Source organism: Penicillium waksmanii (assembly GCF_028829765.1).
Source record: "Penicillium waksmanii strain IBT 27052 chromosome Unknown utg000008l:1.0-5622682.0:1.0-5626561.0, whole genome shotgun sequence".
In the NCBI taxonomy this organism is placed as follows: domain Eukaryota; kingdom Fungi; phylum Ascomycota; class Eurotiomycetes; order Eurotiales; family Aspergillaceae; genus Penicillium; species Penicillium waksmanii.
In genome coordinates this window covers 4,863,356-4,880,920 of record NW_026643254.1, presented here as the reverse complement: position 1 = coordinate 4,880,920, position 17,565 = coordinate 4,863,356, and the positions used below count along the sequence as shown (strand labels likewise).

The following is a 17,565-nucleotide window of genomic DNA, read 5'->3' as shown; positions in this document are numbered from 1 at the left end:
TCCTCCGCCTTTGGGCATATGACGTAATTCATCACGGATAGAAGGGAATTAATACAATCACCTACTTTTGTTACTAATCGCACTAATTTTTTGGACTAGGGGAATGACCGTATGATTTGGGGACAATGTGATTATAGATAGGCAAAAAAATCGGGACTTTGATGATATGTTCTATTCGGGATTGTTGCGGAGAGCCACTCCCCCTTGCGTCGGGTCCACGATATTCCGTGCTTATAATCGCACACAGATATCGCTCCTATATCTTCTCCTTCGAAAGGAACATCGCCGTTTCGAAGGAGAGTTGGGCTCTCTTCGCAACGGTTTTCTTCCCGCCCACCGCAGAACCCTCATGTATGTACTAAGTATGCTTCCGCATAGCTTTGCTTCCTCCTAAGAATATACGGAGTGCTACGGGCCCGCCTGCAGCCCTCACGGCGCTGTAGCCTTCTGTCAAGGAGACCTACATCACCATGTTCAGACTGCAGGTGCCCCGTACGGGCCAAAAATATCTCACTCGTCTCCATTTGTAGCAGTGTAGCAATGGTTGGAATAGATTATCTTATTGTTCAGAGGGAAACATTAGGCTATATATACAACAAGAAGAACAAGTTGATTGGAAACCAACTTGTTCTTCGTATAGATATCTCGGGATTAATTCCGATAGTTCGGCTTGGTTCCTGATCTGCACCAGCCTCATATCACAACATGTTACAATACCCTGCTACGGAAAATTACACCATGCGTGTAAAACGACGGTGGAATATTATGGAATCCAATAATGAATCTGCATGTGGGGAGGGCTGCCTAGTGCCGGGTAACCTGATGATCTTCTGGGCGGGTTCAGTTCTCCTTCTCATCCTGTGCGGCTTGTGCTGGTCATCGCCTGTGAGGCTGTCTCTGTAGCCCAGAGAACCTTAAGAAGTGATACTAGTAACCAACAACCATTCTGACCACTTAGCGGTTGTTTGCGGGCGAACAACACCCTTAACCGATCCTAATGGTGGAAGCCTTAACCAAGAATCACTATCGATAAGCCTATCATTATAGTAGGCTTAGACATATAAGGCCTAGTTCTCCCATTAGCTATGATAGCTACGGCGTTTAACAAAAAATAGCGCTCGACACATGGGATGATACATCGCAATATGCACTAACACCTAGCAACCTTCGTCGTTTAACCGCCTCCTCATCTGACAAGAGATTCTCCCTTGATTAGGCGCTATAGATTCCCCATGTGAAATAAATGACAACAAATATAGACTAACAAGCAAGGATATATTTCTTTTATTAGAACAAGGCGGCTGCAGCTGCGGCTGCGGCTGCAGCGCACAGTGGTGCAGCGGTGATCAAAGGCTTCGCGGGAGCAACAGCGGCATCAGGGGTCTTAGTTGCCTGAGGAGCAGTGAAGGAGGCGACACCGCCATTGACCTCCAGTTCCTTGTAACTGATATATAGGGTCGGGATGTTCGTGGTCGTTAATGAGTTAGAAGAGGCAAAAGTTCCGCCAGATGATGAGCCAGTGAACGAGGAACTCCATGAGCAAGAGGCCGATTCAGAGTAGTGAGTGAAAGAGCACTCAGCTGTCTCTGTAATTGTGGCGGTCGTTTGGTCGGTTGTGTAAGTAAAGGAAGCTGCAAAATTATAGGTGGCAGGGCCCTGGATTAGGGTCCAGGGATGTTTGGAATCGATCTGGCAGTCGGATTTGGGCGCAACGCTCAGACAATTGATTTCGTAAGTGGTTGCGACCGCATTGATGCCAGCAAGACTGGCTGCGGTGCTGGTGAAAAAAAATGGGCCGATATTACCACCAAGTCCTAAGCCGACACCGAAATAGCCGACAGTGGTGGTGCTCTCGCCAGCGGCCAAAGCAGCCAATGTAACCGCGAGAAACAAACTGATGCGCATTATGGCTTCTTCTCTCGTTAAAATCATCTAAGAGAATAAATTCCAAAGCCCCAATTAATGTGATATAGCAGAACACAGGCAATCATTCTCAGACAGCAGAAGCGAACAGAAAATAGGCCGCGGGAAACAGGACGGCCCCTTTCTTTTCAGCGGCAATCACAACGTTAAAGGATTACCTTGCTTCGCTTAAGCATATGTGGGAGTAACGTACTCAGACCCTTCTATCCCCATTTGGTATGATCTCTAGACTAGCGAAGCCTGTAAATCCACCTGTATCTGGTGATTGGTGTTATAAAATGACCAATTATGGCCCTATACCTAGATAGTCGGGCTTGGTAACATCGGCCTACGCCACAAGTGCAGGTACCTGGTGACGGGATCACGTGATCAGGTGGTTACATAGACCTCGCCAAGCGCGGGTTTGGGTTGGGTTTTCATTTTCTGTTGAAGATATCCCGGTTGCTGAGATAATAATGAGGCTGGGATCACGTGCATACATATATACCAATCTCTCAGCCTACTTGTATCTTAGACAACACATTCAACACAACACACAATCAACTCACCTCAACAACAAGAACACTGAAGCATCACTTTTACAATAACAACCCGCGGTGGGTTGCCCGTGGGCGGGTAAAGAAAATGAAAACCCAACCCAAACCCGCGCTTGGCGAGGTCTACAGGAGAGAACTGCGGGTCACCTGATTAACCAAACAGTACAAACACCATCCTCCAAAAGTTACATCATCGGGACAACCCGATGGGCCAGGACAGGGCGAAATCTCTGTGACAATATCAAGATCAACCCTTCATAGCTTCAGCACTTTGAAAGTATCGGGTTTCTACGATGGCACAACAACATAACGCTACCCTAGTCAAAGGCCGTCGGATGCCTAAAAAGGTTGACGCTTGGATACTAGGGAGCAGTATTGCGTCATTGGCGGCGGCAGTTCATTTGATTTCCGATGCCAACGTGCCTCCCTCTCAGATCCATATACTCGAGTCTCAGGAAACCCCTGGAGACGGCATAACTAGTATTGGTGACCCACTGAACGGATACGATCACCGACCTGGGTGCTTGCCAAGTTTCAATGACGTCTGCTTGGGAAAGCTGCTTGCTCTGGTGCCTTCTGCCTGCGGTTCGGGAAGAACAGTCAAAGAGGATATCGAAAAGTTGCATGACGATGAAGGCTGTCAAGACGTTCCTATCACACACATCTTGGCTCAAGCAGATGTCGGGCCGAAGAGAATGGAAATAGGGAAACTCGGCCTGGGCCTAAAAGATCGAATGAAATTGACGATGCTCATGTTGCGATCCGAGGAAAGGTTGACCAGAAAGCGAATCGATCAGCTTTTCAACAAGCCTTTTTTTGACAGCATATTTTGGATTGTTTTCTCTACTATGTGAGCTGCTTGACGAAAAGAAGACAAAGAGATCGCGTAGATGCTAAGAATGAAATTTTAGATTCACCTTCCAGCCATGGCACAGTGCTGCCGAATTCCGCCGATGCCTTCGAAGATACTTTCACGAATTTCGAAACTTAAACACTAAAAAGCCACTGGACTGCATTCAATTCAACCAATTTGAATCAATCATCATGCCAATGATGCAATTCCTTCAAAAACAAGGCGTTGATTTCCGATTATGCACCAAGGTCACGGATATTGTAACACATTCAGACCGTGGTAAAGAAACTGTTTCAGCGATTAGTATATTGCATGACAGCTCCCAGGAAACATTAAATGTTCGTCCCGATGACATCGTCATCGTCACCCTCGGATCTGTCACATCAGGCTCGTCGAGTGGTTCCAACAAAAGACCACCACCTCTGAAGACAATGATAGCCGAAGATGAGCTAGATGAAAACTGGTCGCTTTGGTTGAATCTAGGAACAAAGTATCCGAGCTTTGGAGATCCGTACAATTTCTGCACTCGCCTCACCGAGTCTAGGTTGGAGACCTTTACGGTTACACTCAGGGATGCTGAGTTCTTCTATCGTCTCGCTAAACTAACATACGATAAGCCGGGGGTAGGGCACTTGATATCTTTAAAACACAGCAATTGGAAGATCAGCGTCTGCATACCTCGCCAGCCATTTTTCTCTTCTCAACCTGACAACGTACAAATCCTCTGGGGCTATGGCCTTTGTCCGGAACGGGAGGGAAATCTCGTGAAAAAGCCGATGCTGGTTTGCTCTGGCGAGGACATAATGGCCGAACTGCTATGGCATCTGGGCTTCCCTTTGGAACCAATTCTTCACAACTCCATCACAATCCCATCTGTGATGCCGCGACGGACAGCATCACTGTTGCCTCGAATTCGTGGAGATCGACCAACGGTAATAATAGACGAGATGACAAATCTCGCTGTGATAGGCCAATTTGTGGAAATACCAGATGAGACAGCCGTCAGTATGGATTATGGTGTGCGAGGAGCCCAGTTAGCAGTGAGCCATTTGATGGGCCTTCCTAAGCAACCAGAGGAGGCAAGGAAAAGACCTAGTTTTCCTTTCTTGAATTTGTGGGTTTGATGGAGCAGACAAAAGATACAATTTTAACATCATTCTCTGAAAAAATACAGTACAGTAACACCCTACCGTAAATGAACAGTCCTGATTTAGCTGCTGTATTGCAGCAGCATACTATCTATTTACTGAACTTCAGATGCTTTGTTCAACATCAACTGAATAACGAAAGCCGTGTTATTCCTCAACGCGTGATATAGTCTCTCCTTACTCCTCGTTTTTAGTTGAGCTGTTATACTCAATATCTATTCTCTGATCCAGAGAGCTTTTTCTTTCAAGACTCACGCTTTCCCCCCCTATACATGTTCCCGATGGCAGCCTTATCAACATTGCTGGTATTGGGGACCGGGGCATAAGGATGGGAAAGGCTCTCGCGACGGAGATAGGCATATCTATTTTAATAGCGCCGTCATCGGTGATTTGATGAGCGGCGGAAAGTGCGGGATCACTGAAGTCGAAATAAGTACGTCTATTCTGGCTGTCAGTCTGAATCCCCTCTGTGAAACTACAGCAGAATGCCTTGGATCACTGCCCAAGTAGATCTTCAAGAAGTCGCTTCTAACATGTGCTGAGGTGGCGTTTTAAATCACAAATAAGATGGGATATTGGAAAGAAGCATCTAAGGCTAACACATGGCTATAATTACAACTAATTGAACTGTCGCACAGAGCTGTTATATTCTGAAGAAAATCAGTTCTGTCGCATGGAGTCGATTTCGTGTAGATCGAAATACCTTTCCGACTGATGGCCCCATCACCATCAGCATCTAGCCTTTCAAATTAGCTTCTCGCCTCGTTTTCTTTCACAACCAGCCGAAAACACCTTTGAACTCACATCTACCTATTAGTGATGAGTATCCGCATATATTTTTGCCAAAATATTCGGAAAGGCTGAGCTGGAAGGGTTTCTAACCGTCACTTTCTTCATCCTGAAATGGGAAGCTTAGTGAATGCGAATAACTTATACAAGGTTTGAGCCATGACCTACACCGTCACCGGCCTTTTTTACCATTCAGGTTTGTATTTTCCGTACAATCCTGATTTATTGGTGGGCTACAGAAAGTTTAGCATTGTCTTTGAATGATTGCTAGAGGGGGTTGTTGCAGGAGTTGGATATCGTATGATACTTTGGACCTCTTACCATCGTAAAAAAAAGGATTGGTGTGTACTGAGTATGAAATACTTGAAATTCAGTACATGTGCCAAAGTTTAGAGTAAGTTTGAATCGTGTGAGAAAAGGAACAATTTATATGCTTTATTGATAATCAGCGCACACTTGGTAGCTGTAACTGCTCAGTGTTCTCCGCCAGTCCTTTATCATTACCTGGTTTCATTTGCCCTTTTCAGGCTTGGAAAACCTAAATATCATCGAACATGCAAACTGCTACAGGAGTATTCAAAGTGAGAGGTATCGCAGGGGCAACTGACCGCCTCAGCTGGTGTGAAGCCACTGGCTCCCCTGGCGTCAAGCTACACGCGATTCCTCGCCCCGGAACCACCATCTCGGAACATACGCAAACAATGTTCAAGGCCAAGCAGCTATCAGGCGATGAAACTGTTTGCGATATCATCCTGGATGCGCCTGCTTCAACTCCAATTCGAGTGACCCTAGCTTCATCCAAAAGAGAGCTCTCACATAGCAACCCTTATGTGTACGATATGCGCTTGCAGCTTTACCCGAAGGGTCTGTCCGGTGTCATCACAATAGTACTTGGTGAAAAGACCAATTAAGGGACGTCGCTCTGTCAAGCCTGACAGCAGTGGGAGATTATCTCGCCAACTAATCAACGATTAAAGCTTCTCGTTGTTAGATCGTACCCCTAGCTGGTGGCAAATACGGGCTAAACAAGTCCGCAATACACTATAACAATCGAGAAATCGGCAATTTCGCTCAGCTACCGTTCTCTAATACTGCGGATTATTGATGAAATACGAACAATACTGGCCAGGCAACCAACAGAGACGAGATTAGGTGTGCCAAATCCGGATAATTTTTCCTCGTTGAATGTTATTAGAAGACTGTTCTGTTTGGAGATAAATAGGACTCATTCCCATGGTTTCTTAAGAGATCCGACGCATCATTGAGTGATTAAAGAATAACTTCTCCCGTACTGCTCAATTGATCGGTTATCGTTACATGGGAGAACCGTAATGCGCAGGGTGGTTCCTTTTCTGTAAGCTGTTGTTACAATGGCTGCGGTGTGTATTGGCTCCTATGCCACGTAACAGATAACTACTTTGCCTCCGGAATAATTGTGGGAAGCCCGGGAAATTAAAATACCATTGAACGCCAATATAATGGAGACATCTATACCTTGTCATTTTCCGCCAATGTTACAAACAGTGACGATATGTCAGCTGTCATGTCTCGGGCGCTTTCCAAGGAAATATTATGTAAAAGGGTATCTATACGTTGTGACCTGGTTGGTATGTGGAGTGCTGTAAATTCAGTTTCTTGTCTGTAATCTCGTCTAGGTGCGTCAATTGCTGGGTGTTCTGTTTAGGAAGCTCAGGAAAATAATAGGCCTAAGCTGCATGGGAATGGAAATTTCAGGTATTCTAAATGTGTTAGTTATACCATGCCAGAAATGAGTCATTAAATTAAAGTTTCAACCTATAATGAAAGAGGGCTCATCCCTCAATAATATCCTGACGTCTGGATGACGTTTACATGTTCCCTCCCGCATTACTCTTTCCATTTTCACAAGTATTCTTACCTATATAGCCAAACGATTATTTCTATAACTTGCCAGTTCCAACCTGTCCATGTTTACAATTGGCCAGTGTTAATTTACAACTCATCAACTCCCAACGCTTCCCAACGCTTCCCATCGGCCTCCCAACAATTGTATTTTAATACGCCGCGATGCCAAACAGTATACCAATTATGCTCGAAGTTGGAACATTTATGACGCCCATTAATGTCTACGAAGATATTTCATACACACAACTTTCGGTTGTGGTCAGTACATATCTCGGGAAGACAAATTTATGCGGACAGACCCCGAGGGGTTTCTGGGTGCGCTGGGAACGCAACGACCAGCAGAGCCCTTTTCCGGAGAGAACCCGAATCCACATAGATAATTTAATGGCTACAATAACACTTATGATGTTAAGGGGTGGACGTGACGTCCTAGAAGTGGACTACCAATCAGACTCGTCACCGGGGTAATACTCCTAACTCAACAACTCCTGTTAGTTGGTACTTGCTGCTTTAATACCAAACAACTCCACAATGCACATTATGGCTGGCATAAGATGATTTTTGTAAGAATATTGTATGGATATAGATTTTGATTTATAAAATCAAAATTCAGGGGCCTGGTTGTTTTCCTCATTCTGCCGCTCAACACCAGAGCGGGCTTCTGGTGAACACAGGGTTTATTAACAAGATACCAGCTTCAATCAATATCAAGATTGCTCCTTAATAGTAACAGGGACTGCTCCCGTAGTACCAATTTCATTCCATTTACTAATTTCAACCATGTACCTCGAACTGTGGTTGAGCTTCTTGAGTTCGTTCGGTTCTTCGGGATCCATGGAGGATCTTCAGGCTAGACTGCGTATCCTCGTATCCTCGAATCCTTTACATCGTCAACGAGATCGATGCATCCTTGGGATCCGTACATAGAGCACACGGTCCGTATACCACCGTTGTCGCCTATCGTTCGAATGGAATGCATCTTATATTCACGTGACAAAAAACCCAATAATTTTATTTGCATGGGCATGAGGAAAATGAGTTCGGGGTGCTGTAGGTTTATATGAGAACGAAATTCATTAAGCGAACCTAGCGGATAAGATTCAAGGTACAGACAGATGCCCGCAAATCTAATACGATTTCCGACTGGATGGAATACATCGTAATTGCACCAAACAGTCCAGACGCCGTGTTCATGTGACTGAGAACAGGGAAAATAGTTATTCTCGTTTGTACCCACCCAAGGTTCATGTGAAGAGAAGCTGGTTCTTCTTGTCCTGGTGAACTTATAGGCCAAATTGCCTCCACGCGGAGTCTGTTTATTGGACAAAAGTCTTCGGAAACGTCATAATGATGTAGTTTCAGCGGTCACCCGTCTCTCACTATTCTCCATCCACTCGAAATTACCAGCTAGTGGCCACTTTCATTCATTCAGAGTGTAGTAATAATAAAATGTGCAGAAGCTCATGCCTAACCTAACGGATTTAGAATATTGAAAACTTTTGTGTGGCGGGGGATGCGTGTTTTCACTGCCTACTCCGTACCAAACAAATAACCTATGAGGCTATCATCTTTTTTCGATAGAACGTCGATCGTTCACATATTATAACCTGAGTCTCAACTGTGAACTAGCCCTAAGGACGGAAAAGTACTGTAGCGTCAGGAGGGCAAACAGCAAAGGGTCAATGCGGTGAGCATGTGATTACATCCAAGGCAAACGTGTCAAACGATTGAGATACCGCGTCATATCCTCAAAATTTGTGACAGTTTGAAATTCTTCATTCTATCATCTGTTAAGTGAACTCAAATTTGCCTAAAGATCAAGACGGATACTTAAGCAGTACGCTCCGATCACCAAACAATGCCAAGATCTCCCTATAGTGTGTAACAAACCTACTATTACGCCCTTGAGTATATTCAAAAATATCTCTCGCGTCTACTGTTTATCTGAATTCATTGCTGATTCAAATTTAGTCCTGTGGTCTCAAACCAGCCACGAATCGGACCCTGAGCAAAATATGATTACCCTGGTGTTCCAAGGTGAAAATATTCTGCCTTCCGATATTACTTTGTCCTTTACGACTCTATCCTTAGCCAACGAGGGATACGCTTGCTCTTTGGAGTTCTACGATCAAATCAATCCCCATAATCCGGATTTTAATTATGATGGTTCTTATCTTATGCTCAGGGTGCAGAAGGAGCAATTCTCAAATTCATACTGGCCGAACTTGACAAAGGAAAGACTGCCATATGTCTCAACAGATTTTGACAGAGTAAGATTCCAGGAAAACAATTTTCCACCTTGGAAATTCCTGACAGCTTCTGATTGATCGCAGTCTGTTGAGTTTGAAGATCAAGATATGGAAAGCCTTGAATGGTTTAACATGGACTCACATCCCCGGAGAGGAATATAGTCGTTGCGATCCTGGTGCTGAATTAACTCTTCATGGGATCATGTGAAAGCATGCAGTATGTCTACGCGAAGGGATGAAGACAAAGCGAAAAAGAGGAGAGAGGGAGAGCGGTTATTAAGAAAGAGAATGAGGACATCAATACGGGCCTAATTTGTTTCATTGACTTGCCGATTCGACCAAATTGATGTCTGCTGATTATTTTGGTTTTACTTCGCTTTTATTAAACCCATATTTTCACTTAGTCACGATTTATGCCCGTTAAGGTATTAATAGCTACCCCTGGAAAGACTTTCCTCTTGCGAGTCTGTTTATCGTTCCCTATGTTTACGATATATCAGTATTACCTGTAATAGATCTCCATTCCAATTCCCAAAAATGCATATTTGGTCTCAGTTTTCGCTTTTAACTTCTCCACATCACCCTGCTCACCAGCTGCTGGCCCTTCCGGTCACTCCTCCAAACTTTCACCTTTCTTGGTGGCTGTACTATGCGTGCTTATTTCCAGTTTTGGCTTTACTCCATGACTGTGGATTGAGGCACATTGACACAGGTTGGGTGGTTGTGGCCAAGTACATAGTTCAATGATCTACCTTGGTACAGTCGATGATGATGATGATGATTTCATTTACCCTGACCCCTCACCTCAACGGTGATATGCAGGCTACCTCAACTATATATATCCCTGTGCGTACATGTAGATTGTCCCACTTCCTGACAACGAACTTAGAGCCTCGTCACGGCCTGCCGTGGCCTCGTTGCCGCTTCCATTGTTAGGCTGCCCTTGTGGCGCGCGACTGCGAAACCGTTGTGACGCCTCGGCGAAGTCCAATACGGCCTGGACCGTCTTCGCCCTCGAGACGGTGTCTGGTTTACCTTTCTCACCTTGTTTTGAGCCTCCCAGCAGACTCGACACGCTGCTGAACGCATCCCCCACTTTCTGCCTCAATTCCCTTCGTAGATCCTTCAAGATTGGGCAATCCACCAGGACGTGGGTCACTGTTTCTTGCGCGCCGCACACACACTGATCGTCCTCGCGGAAACGAAAGAGCTTAGCGTAGGTGGATAGCCAATTGTGGCCCGTGCGTAGCTGAGTCAACAAGTATGCCTGGCCCCTGGCCAGGTTTCCGTACAACTTCCTGGTGTATGCCGACGGCAGAGTGTTGTCGACCTTCCTTAGATGGCCGCCTTTACTGGCTGATCTCCACTCATGTTCCCATTGGGCGATGATATTGCTACGAATGAACGCCTTCTCTCTCGTGAGCAGCGGCCGGAATGGGTGTTGTTGTAGTTCAGAGGTATAAATTGTGTTAAGTTATATGTACGTTCAGAGGGAACATGAGGCTATATATACAACAAGAAGATCAAGTTGATTTCCAATCAACTTAGTTCTTCGTATACATACTTCGGGATTAATTCCGATGGTTCGGCTTGGTTCCTGATCTGCACCAGCCTCATATCACAACATTCCCCTTCAGGATCGCTTTGCTGGCAGGGCGATTCTGGAATTGCGCAGAGCAGTCAGGCCTCGGTAAAACCACTCAAAAACCTTCGTGGGAAAATAAAGTGGAAAGAGCGCCAGCGCTGTCACGCGTTTTGTCTCGAAATCTCTGGAGCATCGACTCCCAGGAGACTACAAAACTTGGCAAAGGCCGTAGGTCCCAATGGCTTGGTGAGACCATCCGCAGCCTGTTCCCCAGTTGGAATATATTGAAGCTCAATCTCGCCTGTATCCAGCACGGCTCGCTGATAGTGAAATTTCACATTGAAGTGCTTCGTTCTCTTATGGAACTCGGGGTTTCGAGAGAGAGCAATGGCGGACTGGTTGTCAGCCATGATGTTAGTCACCGGAGACCGATACAGTTGCGTTTCAGCCAGAAAGGTGCGGAGCCACTGCAGATGCAGAATAGCATTGTACTGTCCTATGTATTCGGCATGTGTCGTAGACGTGGCCACTTCCCCTGTCTCTTGGACGACCAGGAAACCGGTGCGCCTGCAAGTTGGAACACATAGCCAGACGTGGAGTATGCACCGTCAGTGACGACGGAGCCCCCGAAGTCGGCGTCCGTGTACCCGATTAGCTGCCCACTGCGGTAGGTAATGCGATGCGATTGCGTGGCTTTGATGTAGCGAAGCAATCGCTGCAGAGCGACTTGGTGATGCGATTGCGGTTGGGACGTGAAGCGACTCAACATGCCCAGCGCAAATGCAATATCCGGTCGCGTGCCAATCATCAGATACATTAACGAACCGATGGCGGTTACATACCGAGCTTTTGCTTCCTCGTCTGGAGGTTCCACCTCTGGACGATGATTCAGGATTTGCTTGGGATTCATCGGCGTAGACTTCGGCTGACAAGTCTTCATGCCAAAGTCGGAGAGCACCTTCTGGATATACTGGTGTTGGTGAATAGACACGGAACCGTCAACGTGATAGTCGAACTGGATTCCGAGGAACGATCGCGGGGTGCCCAGGTCGTTCAATTGGAACTCTGTTTGCAATGCTTGTTGCACTTGTTTTATTTCGTGCGGGTCTGACGCAGTAACAAGGAAGTCATCGACATAAACACAAACAACACAATCCGGTTTATGGAATACGCAGTTGTCCGATTGGGCCATGGTGAAGCCATGAGAAGCCAGGACGCGGTGGACGCATTGGTACCAAATCCGCGGGGCTTGCTTCAGGCCGTATAGCGAGCGGCGCAGCCGACACACATATCCTGGCTCTTCGAAGCCTTCGGGAAGTTCCATATAGATAGACGAATCGATGTCTCCATGAAGGAATGCGGTGACCGCATCGAATTGGTGGAGTTTCCATCCGCGCAGCACGGCACTGGCAACAATGCAGCGAACGGAGTCCATACGCGACACCGCAGCAAACGTTTCGTGATAGTCGATGCCATGTTTCTGCCGGTAGCCTTTAATGACCAATCGCGCTTTGCGTGTTCCGTTGGCCTTGGTTTTGAAGACCCATCTGCAGCCAATCACATGATCTTTGGCCGGTACGTCCTCTCGCCGGATATTTTCCCATGTTCCGTGTTCGAGAAGCGACGCATATTCTTTCTGGATAGCAGCCCACCATTCGAGCTGGTTTGGGCCAGACACAGCTTCGCCAAAGGTCGCCGGGTCGACCGATTGGGCCGTTGTGGTATTCAAGGCACCTGCAGAGTATACCTTACCTAGTGATTCCAGGAGACGCCGTGACGGTCTTCGTCTGCGACCATAGATTGAATACCCAAGATCCGATGTCAGGTCGGTTCCTTGTTGGCTTGGATTAACCACTGGAGGTGTCTCTTCTTCACGCTCAGATGGCGTTTTCTCTCGCTCACTCGACGGAGGTAATGGCGATACAGGTGGTGTTGGTAGCCCGCTGGCTGAATTTGGCATTGATGGAAAGACCGGTGATGGAGGAGCGTTGTCCGGGAGGTCGTTGCCTATTTCCCCCTCGATGAGTGGCGCCACTGGGGTCCTCTCATCGAACTCGACATCACGGGAAAATACAGTCTTTCCAGAATGAATTTCATAGAGCTTGTACTGGTTCGGCTCGCAGTAGCCTAGCAGTCGGCACTCGGATGTCCTCGGTCCAAGTTTTGCACGATGCTCTTTTGGGATGAAGACCCATGCGCGGGAGCCGATCCGTCGCAGATGCAAGAGCGAGGGTAGCTTCCCATAAAGAATTTCAAAGGGCGTCTTTTTCTGTAAGATCGAAGCTGGAGCACGCAGTTTCAAGTAGACCACGGTGTCTACAAGCTCGATCCACCAGGAAGGAGGAAGGTTCGCATCGGACAGGAGCGTGTTGATCCGCTCCCGGATAGTGCGGTTGGTGCGTTCCGCCAGTCCATTCTGCCCTTTGCAGTATGGCGGCGAGGTGTCGAACCCAACTCCCTGGCTTTCGAGGTGTGTTCCGATCGGCAGGTATTCTCTTCCATTGTCGGTGAGGAACCTCTTGATCTGGGCGCCGAACTGTCGGTGCACCCAGGCCTCAAATTGTCGGAACTTCTGGAGCGCTTCATGCTTCCATCTCATGGCATAGGCCCACGAGCCACGAGAATAATCGTCAGTAAAGGTGATCACGTACCTAGAGCCATCTTTGGCCATCGGCATCTCCATGATGTCCGAATGGATCAATTCGAAAATTCTCGTTGAGTGCAGACGTGGCCGTCGTGCACGGGAGTTTCTCTTCTGATGCTGCTTACCCGACATACACGCCGCGCACTGCGGCGTTGCCAGCAGCTGCGCTGGCGTCAGCGGTCGGTACGGAGTGCCGGTCTGCCGGAGGACCATCCTCAAGTCGCCCCGGTTCAGATGTCCCATCCGAGCGTGCCACAACGCTTCGGAGGCCTGGTCCACTCCTGTGCTCGCATCTGCTTCGAGTATCACAGCTTCACCACCGAGTTCAGAGGTTGACGCTGTACATTCTACGTCACTTGACTCCTGAGGGTCGTCGACGTCCATGGCCACCGCCTGCGGTTCCAGGGAATCTGCATGGTCATCGGTCGCCGGCGCCCTCGCCAGTTGGACTCGCTCTCGGAATCTCTTGCTCACTTGGCACCGCAGGATCAGTAGATCCTCCTCCGCATGGTAGGCGGTCCCCACCGTCCGTCCTCGGCGTTGCACAAAGACGTTCTGCGGGTGCGCCACCACCGAATAGCGGTCTCGTAACAGCTTCGGCACGCTGATCAGGTTCATCCCAACGCGTGGCGCGAAGTACACATTCTTTAACACCAGGGGTTGGTTGAACTTCCCCCGGAGCGTGAGTTTCACCGTACCAATCCCTTCGGCTTCCACTGGATCGCCCGCCGTGTCCAACATCTCGCGATGAGGCCGAAGACTGCTGAAGCAGCTCCGGTCCCAGCAGATGTGGCTAGTGGCGGCCGAGTCCAGGATCCACCGGAGTGACGGTGCGTGGGTATAGAGAGTCGTCACCCTCGCCCTCACGATATTGATCCGCGGTCTCTTGGAAGTCGGCGGGCCCTGCCGATCTCCCATCTGGCTTGATGGTATATTTTGTAAATTGTTTCTTGGTGAGCCGGAAGCACTCCGTTCAGCCTTCAGGGCATGGTCCCTGGGCGGTTGCTGTAGTTCACGCTGTTTCTTCCAGCAGTCCGCGACTACATGGCCGCGCTTTCTGCAGTAATTGCATTTCTTGGTGTTCTTCTGCACCGTATTGATCGAAGGGTTACTCGTTCCACCAGACACTCTTTGCGGGAACGTTGCGGCGTCCTTTCGCTGCACCGTCTGCTCAGCATTTGCTAGACGGTTGCCAATATTTGCCGGGTTGACAGGATCCTTGTCATTTTGGATCGCATCCACAATCAGGATGTATTCCGGTCCGATCTGCGTCAGTAGGATTGCAATGTGCGCTTTGTCGCCGATGGATCCAGGGGCGATCGCATTCAATCGATGGACTAGCATCCGTACACGATCGACGAATTCACGTGCACTGCCGCAGCGCTCGCCGGTGGTCTCGCGCAGCTGGGCGAACAGCTCGCAGAACGTGGCGAGTTCCATCCGCCGGTAGCGTTCTTCGAGATCATTCCAGAGGTCGCGGGATGTCTCCAGCCCCGCGACATGGATACTGATATGGGGGGGACAGATACCGGAAGATGGTGTGGTAGGCTTCGGCCTCGCGGCGCGACCATTCACGATGGCGCTCGAATGCCTGGACCTCCACTTCGAGGCGCGCCTCAATCGCGCGTTGCCTCACCGCCCCGTTGAGGTGCGGTTCCACTAACGAGTGGATGTCCGCCGTAATCGGTTTGGCGTACTTGAATGAGCAGACAGGACGCTCAAGGTCGCCCGACACGACATCCCAGACCTGCCTCGCTTTGAGGTAGGAGGTCATGAGACGTTTCCAGGTCGCAAAGTTGTCGCTTCCTGTTAGAGGCTCGATGGCCGTGACGGCTCGATCGGGCGAGTCGTGAACCAGAGCAGACATAGTGATGGTTGTGAAAGCGGGGTAGATATATAGTAATCTGTTGTAGTAATCAAGATGATTCTCAGATGAGTAGAGACGGCATCCGAGAGTTGCTGCCGGGCTCATAACCTGTTGTAGTTCAGAGGTATAAATTGTGTTAAGTTATATGTACGTTCAGAGGGAACATGAGGCTATATATACAACAAGAAGATCAAGTTGATTTCCAATCAACTTAGTTCTTCGTATACATACTTCGGGATTAATTCCGATGGTTCGGCTTGGTTCCTGATCTGCACCAGCCTCATATCACAACAATATTCAACAGGACCAGTGATTCGTGATCAACAGGTTGATGGGCAGTGCGGGTGACTCCCGGGCGGTGAGTGTCGGCCAACGGTAAACCATTCCCGCCATGTTGGGATCTTTGCTCCTAAATGCAAAAGTTGATAGACAGTGCCAAACAATGATTTATACATATTAGATTCAATGTGGTAGTACATACTCCGATCGGCCTTCTGTACGATATTTTCGTGGTTTGAGTACCGTCGCGTGCTCTCTGGCGATATTCTATATCTGAGGTTGTGTCTCTATACATAAGCTAAAAATCAACAAAATATATCCCTCGATCAAAGCTACAGTACTAAAGATCCTCGGCTCTGCATGCTGAATCTTGTCGCCGCAAGGGCAATATTGACAGCTTCGAAGTTTCGGTCAGTTTTGCCTCTCTTAAAATAGAGGAGGACATGGTCCATGGTGGGAGAACATGATATGTCCCCCAACTCATGTAACTTGATAGCAGTAATGAGTTGATTATGTTGAAGTTCGGCAGCTGAGTATGTAAATTCACCAACCCGACGAAAGTAGGCGAAGGCGACGCGGGCGGCCACGGAGATATCAAGGTCATTCTTCTGGGCCTCTGATAGCCCGAGCGGTTAGGAAGGAAGGTGTGGAATATTACCTAAAAGGGATTTGATTGAGGGACGTAAGGTTTGGTTTCTAGCCCGCTTTCGACGCCGCGGAGCCGACAAGCGATATATTTACGATGTCCAGTAAGAAGCATCATTATCTTGAAGGAAGGGGATCTCAACCAACAGATCCGAATACAACCCATCATTTGATCACAATCAGCATCAGTGGCTAGGTGAGATTTGCCAGCCGTTTCACTTCAGCATGACATTTCCAACGTATGTATCTCTAGATAAATTTTAGAGTCCATATATTTTTCCATCTAAGAGGTATGGAACTCAATAGATTACACGTGATGCGTAGCTAGGGGCGTTTTGGCATGCCCAAGTGGCACCTGCGCCAATAGGTAGATGTATGCAGACCCACCTCGAATGCTCACTGCTCGATTCCTTTTGACCTCCTCCCCCTTTCTTGCTTTTCATCCTACCCCTTCGCTCCCTTTGCCTTCATTCCGTTCTGAGTGTATATGTAAAGTATATTCTTGGTCTTCTTTTGAGTTTGTGCCCAATTGTTTCTCGCTGATCAATCAAGCACCCAAGGCCATACATACAGTATCATTCCACACCTGCTTTGACTGCATAATGTCAACCATATTAGAGAGCACGATTATTGGCGCTTTATCCTCCGTTCCCCTAACCACCACTTTTTACCCAAGCTCCAACTGCTTCACTGAAACACGAATTGCCGAATGGATAAATCACGTCAACTCGGTCCCGATGGAGGACACACAGCCGAATTCCCCCACATCAACCTGGTTTAGACTAGGCCCGTTAGACTGGACCTCTTGCTTCCCGTCTGGCTATCAGACCCAAGCCAGTGATTTCTTTTCCCCGGCAATTTGCCCCTCCGGCTACTCTATTGCAAGTTCAAGCTTGCTAGATCTTGATTTGACTCAGGCCACATGTTGCCCTAGGTAGTTTTCCAAACATTCGTCCTATTTAACCATATGCTAATACAAGCTATCATATTCAGTGGGTATAGATGGAATAGCCACATCCAATATGAATGGGAAACTACACAGCCATGCTATTTTACTATACCCAATACCGAATTTGTCATCACCGCCACTGGTCCAGATGGGTCAGAGACGATCGCCCCAGGCGTCCATGGCGCAGTCAATGCGCGGGCGGTGTTCATAAAAT

General features: G+C 47.9%; 4 protein-coding genes across 4 annotated transcripts; 2 read left to right on the top strand and 2 right to left on the bottom strand.

Moving 5' to 3' along the window:
* Positions 1–1,287: 1,287 nt before the first annotated feature.
* On the bottom strand, positions 1,288–1,905 carry N7481_010179 (uncharacterized protein; the record flags this gene model as incomplete). Its single annotated transcript, XM_057269398.1, has 1 exon — positions 1,288–1,905. The coding sequence occupies one exon, from the start codon at positions 1,903–1,905 to the stop codon at positions 1,288–1,290; it is 618 nt and encodes a 205-aa protein (XP_057120075.1).
* An 847-nt stretch (positions 1,906–2,752) lies between these two features.
* Positions 2,753–4,436, top strand: N7481_010178 (oleate hydratase; the record flags this gene model as incomplete). Its single annotated transcript, XM_057269397.1, has 2 exons — positions 2,753–3,309; positions 3,371–4,436. 2 exons carry the CDS (start codon positions 2,753–2,755, stop codon positions 4,434–4,436), a joined length of 1,623 nt encoding a protein of 540 aa, XP_057120074.1.
* A 1,367-nt stretch (positions 4,437–5,803) lies between these two features.
* On the top strand, positions 5,804–6,160 carry N7481_010177 (uncharacterized protein; the record flags this gene model as incomplete). The annotated part of the gene is made up of 1 exon (XM_057269396.1): positions 5,804–6,160. One exon carries the CDS (start codon positions 5,804–5,806, stop codon positions 6,158–6,160), a length of 357 nt encoding a protein of 118 aa, XP_057120073.1.
* Positions 6,161–10,214: 4,054 nt separating this feature from the next.
* On the bottom strand, positions 10,215–11,377 carry N7481_010176 (Ty1/Copia family ribonuclease HI; the record flags this gene model as incomplete). The annotated part of the gene is made up of 2 exons (XM_057269395.1): positions 10,215–10,790; positions 11,165–11,377. The coding sequence occupies 2 exons, from the start codon at positions 11,375–11,377 to the stop codon at positions 10,215–10,217; spliced, it is 789 nt and encodes a 262-aa protein (XP_057120072.1).
* Positions 11,378–17,565: the final 6,188 nt, after the last annotated feature.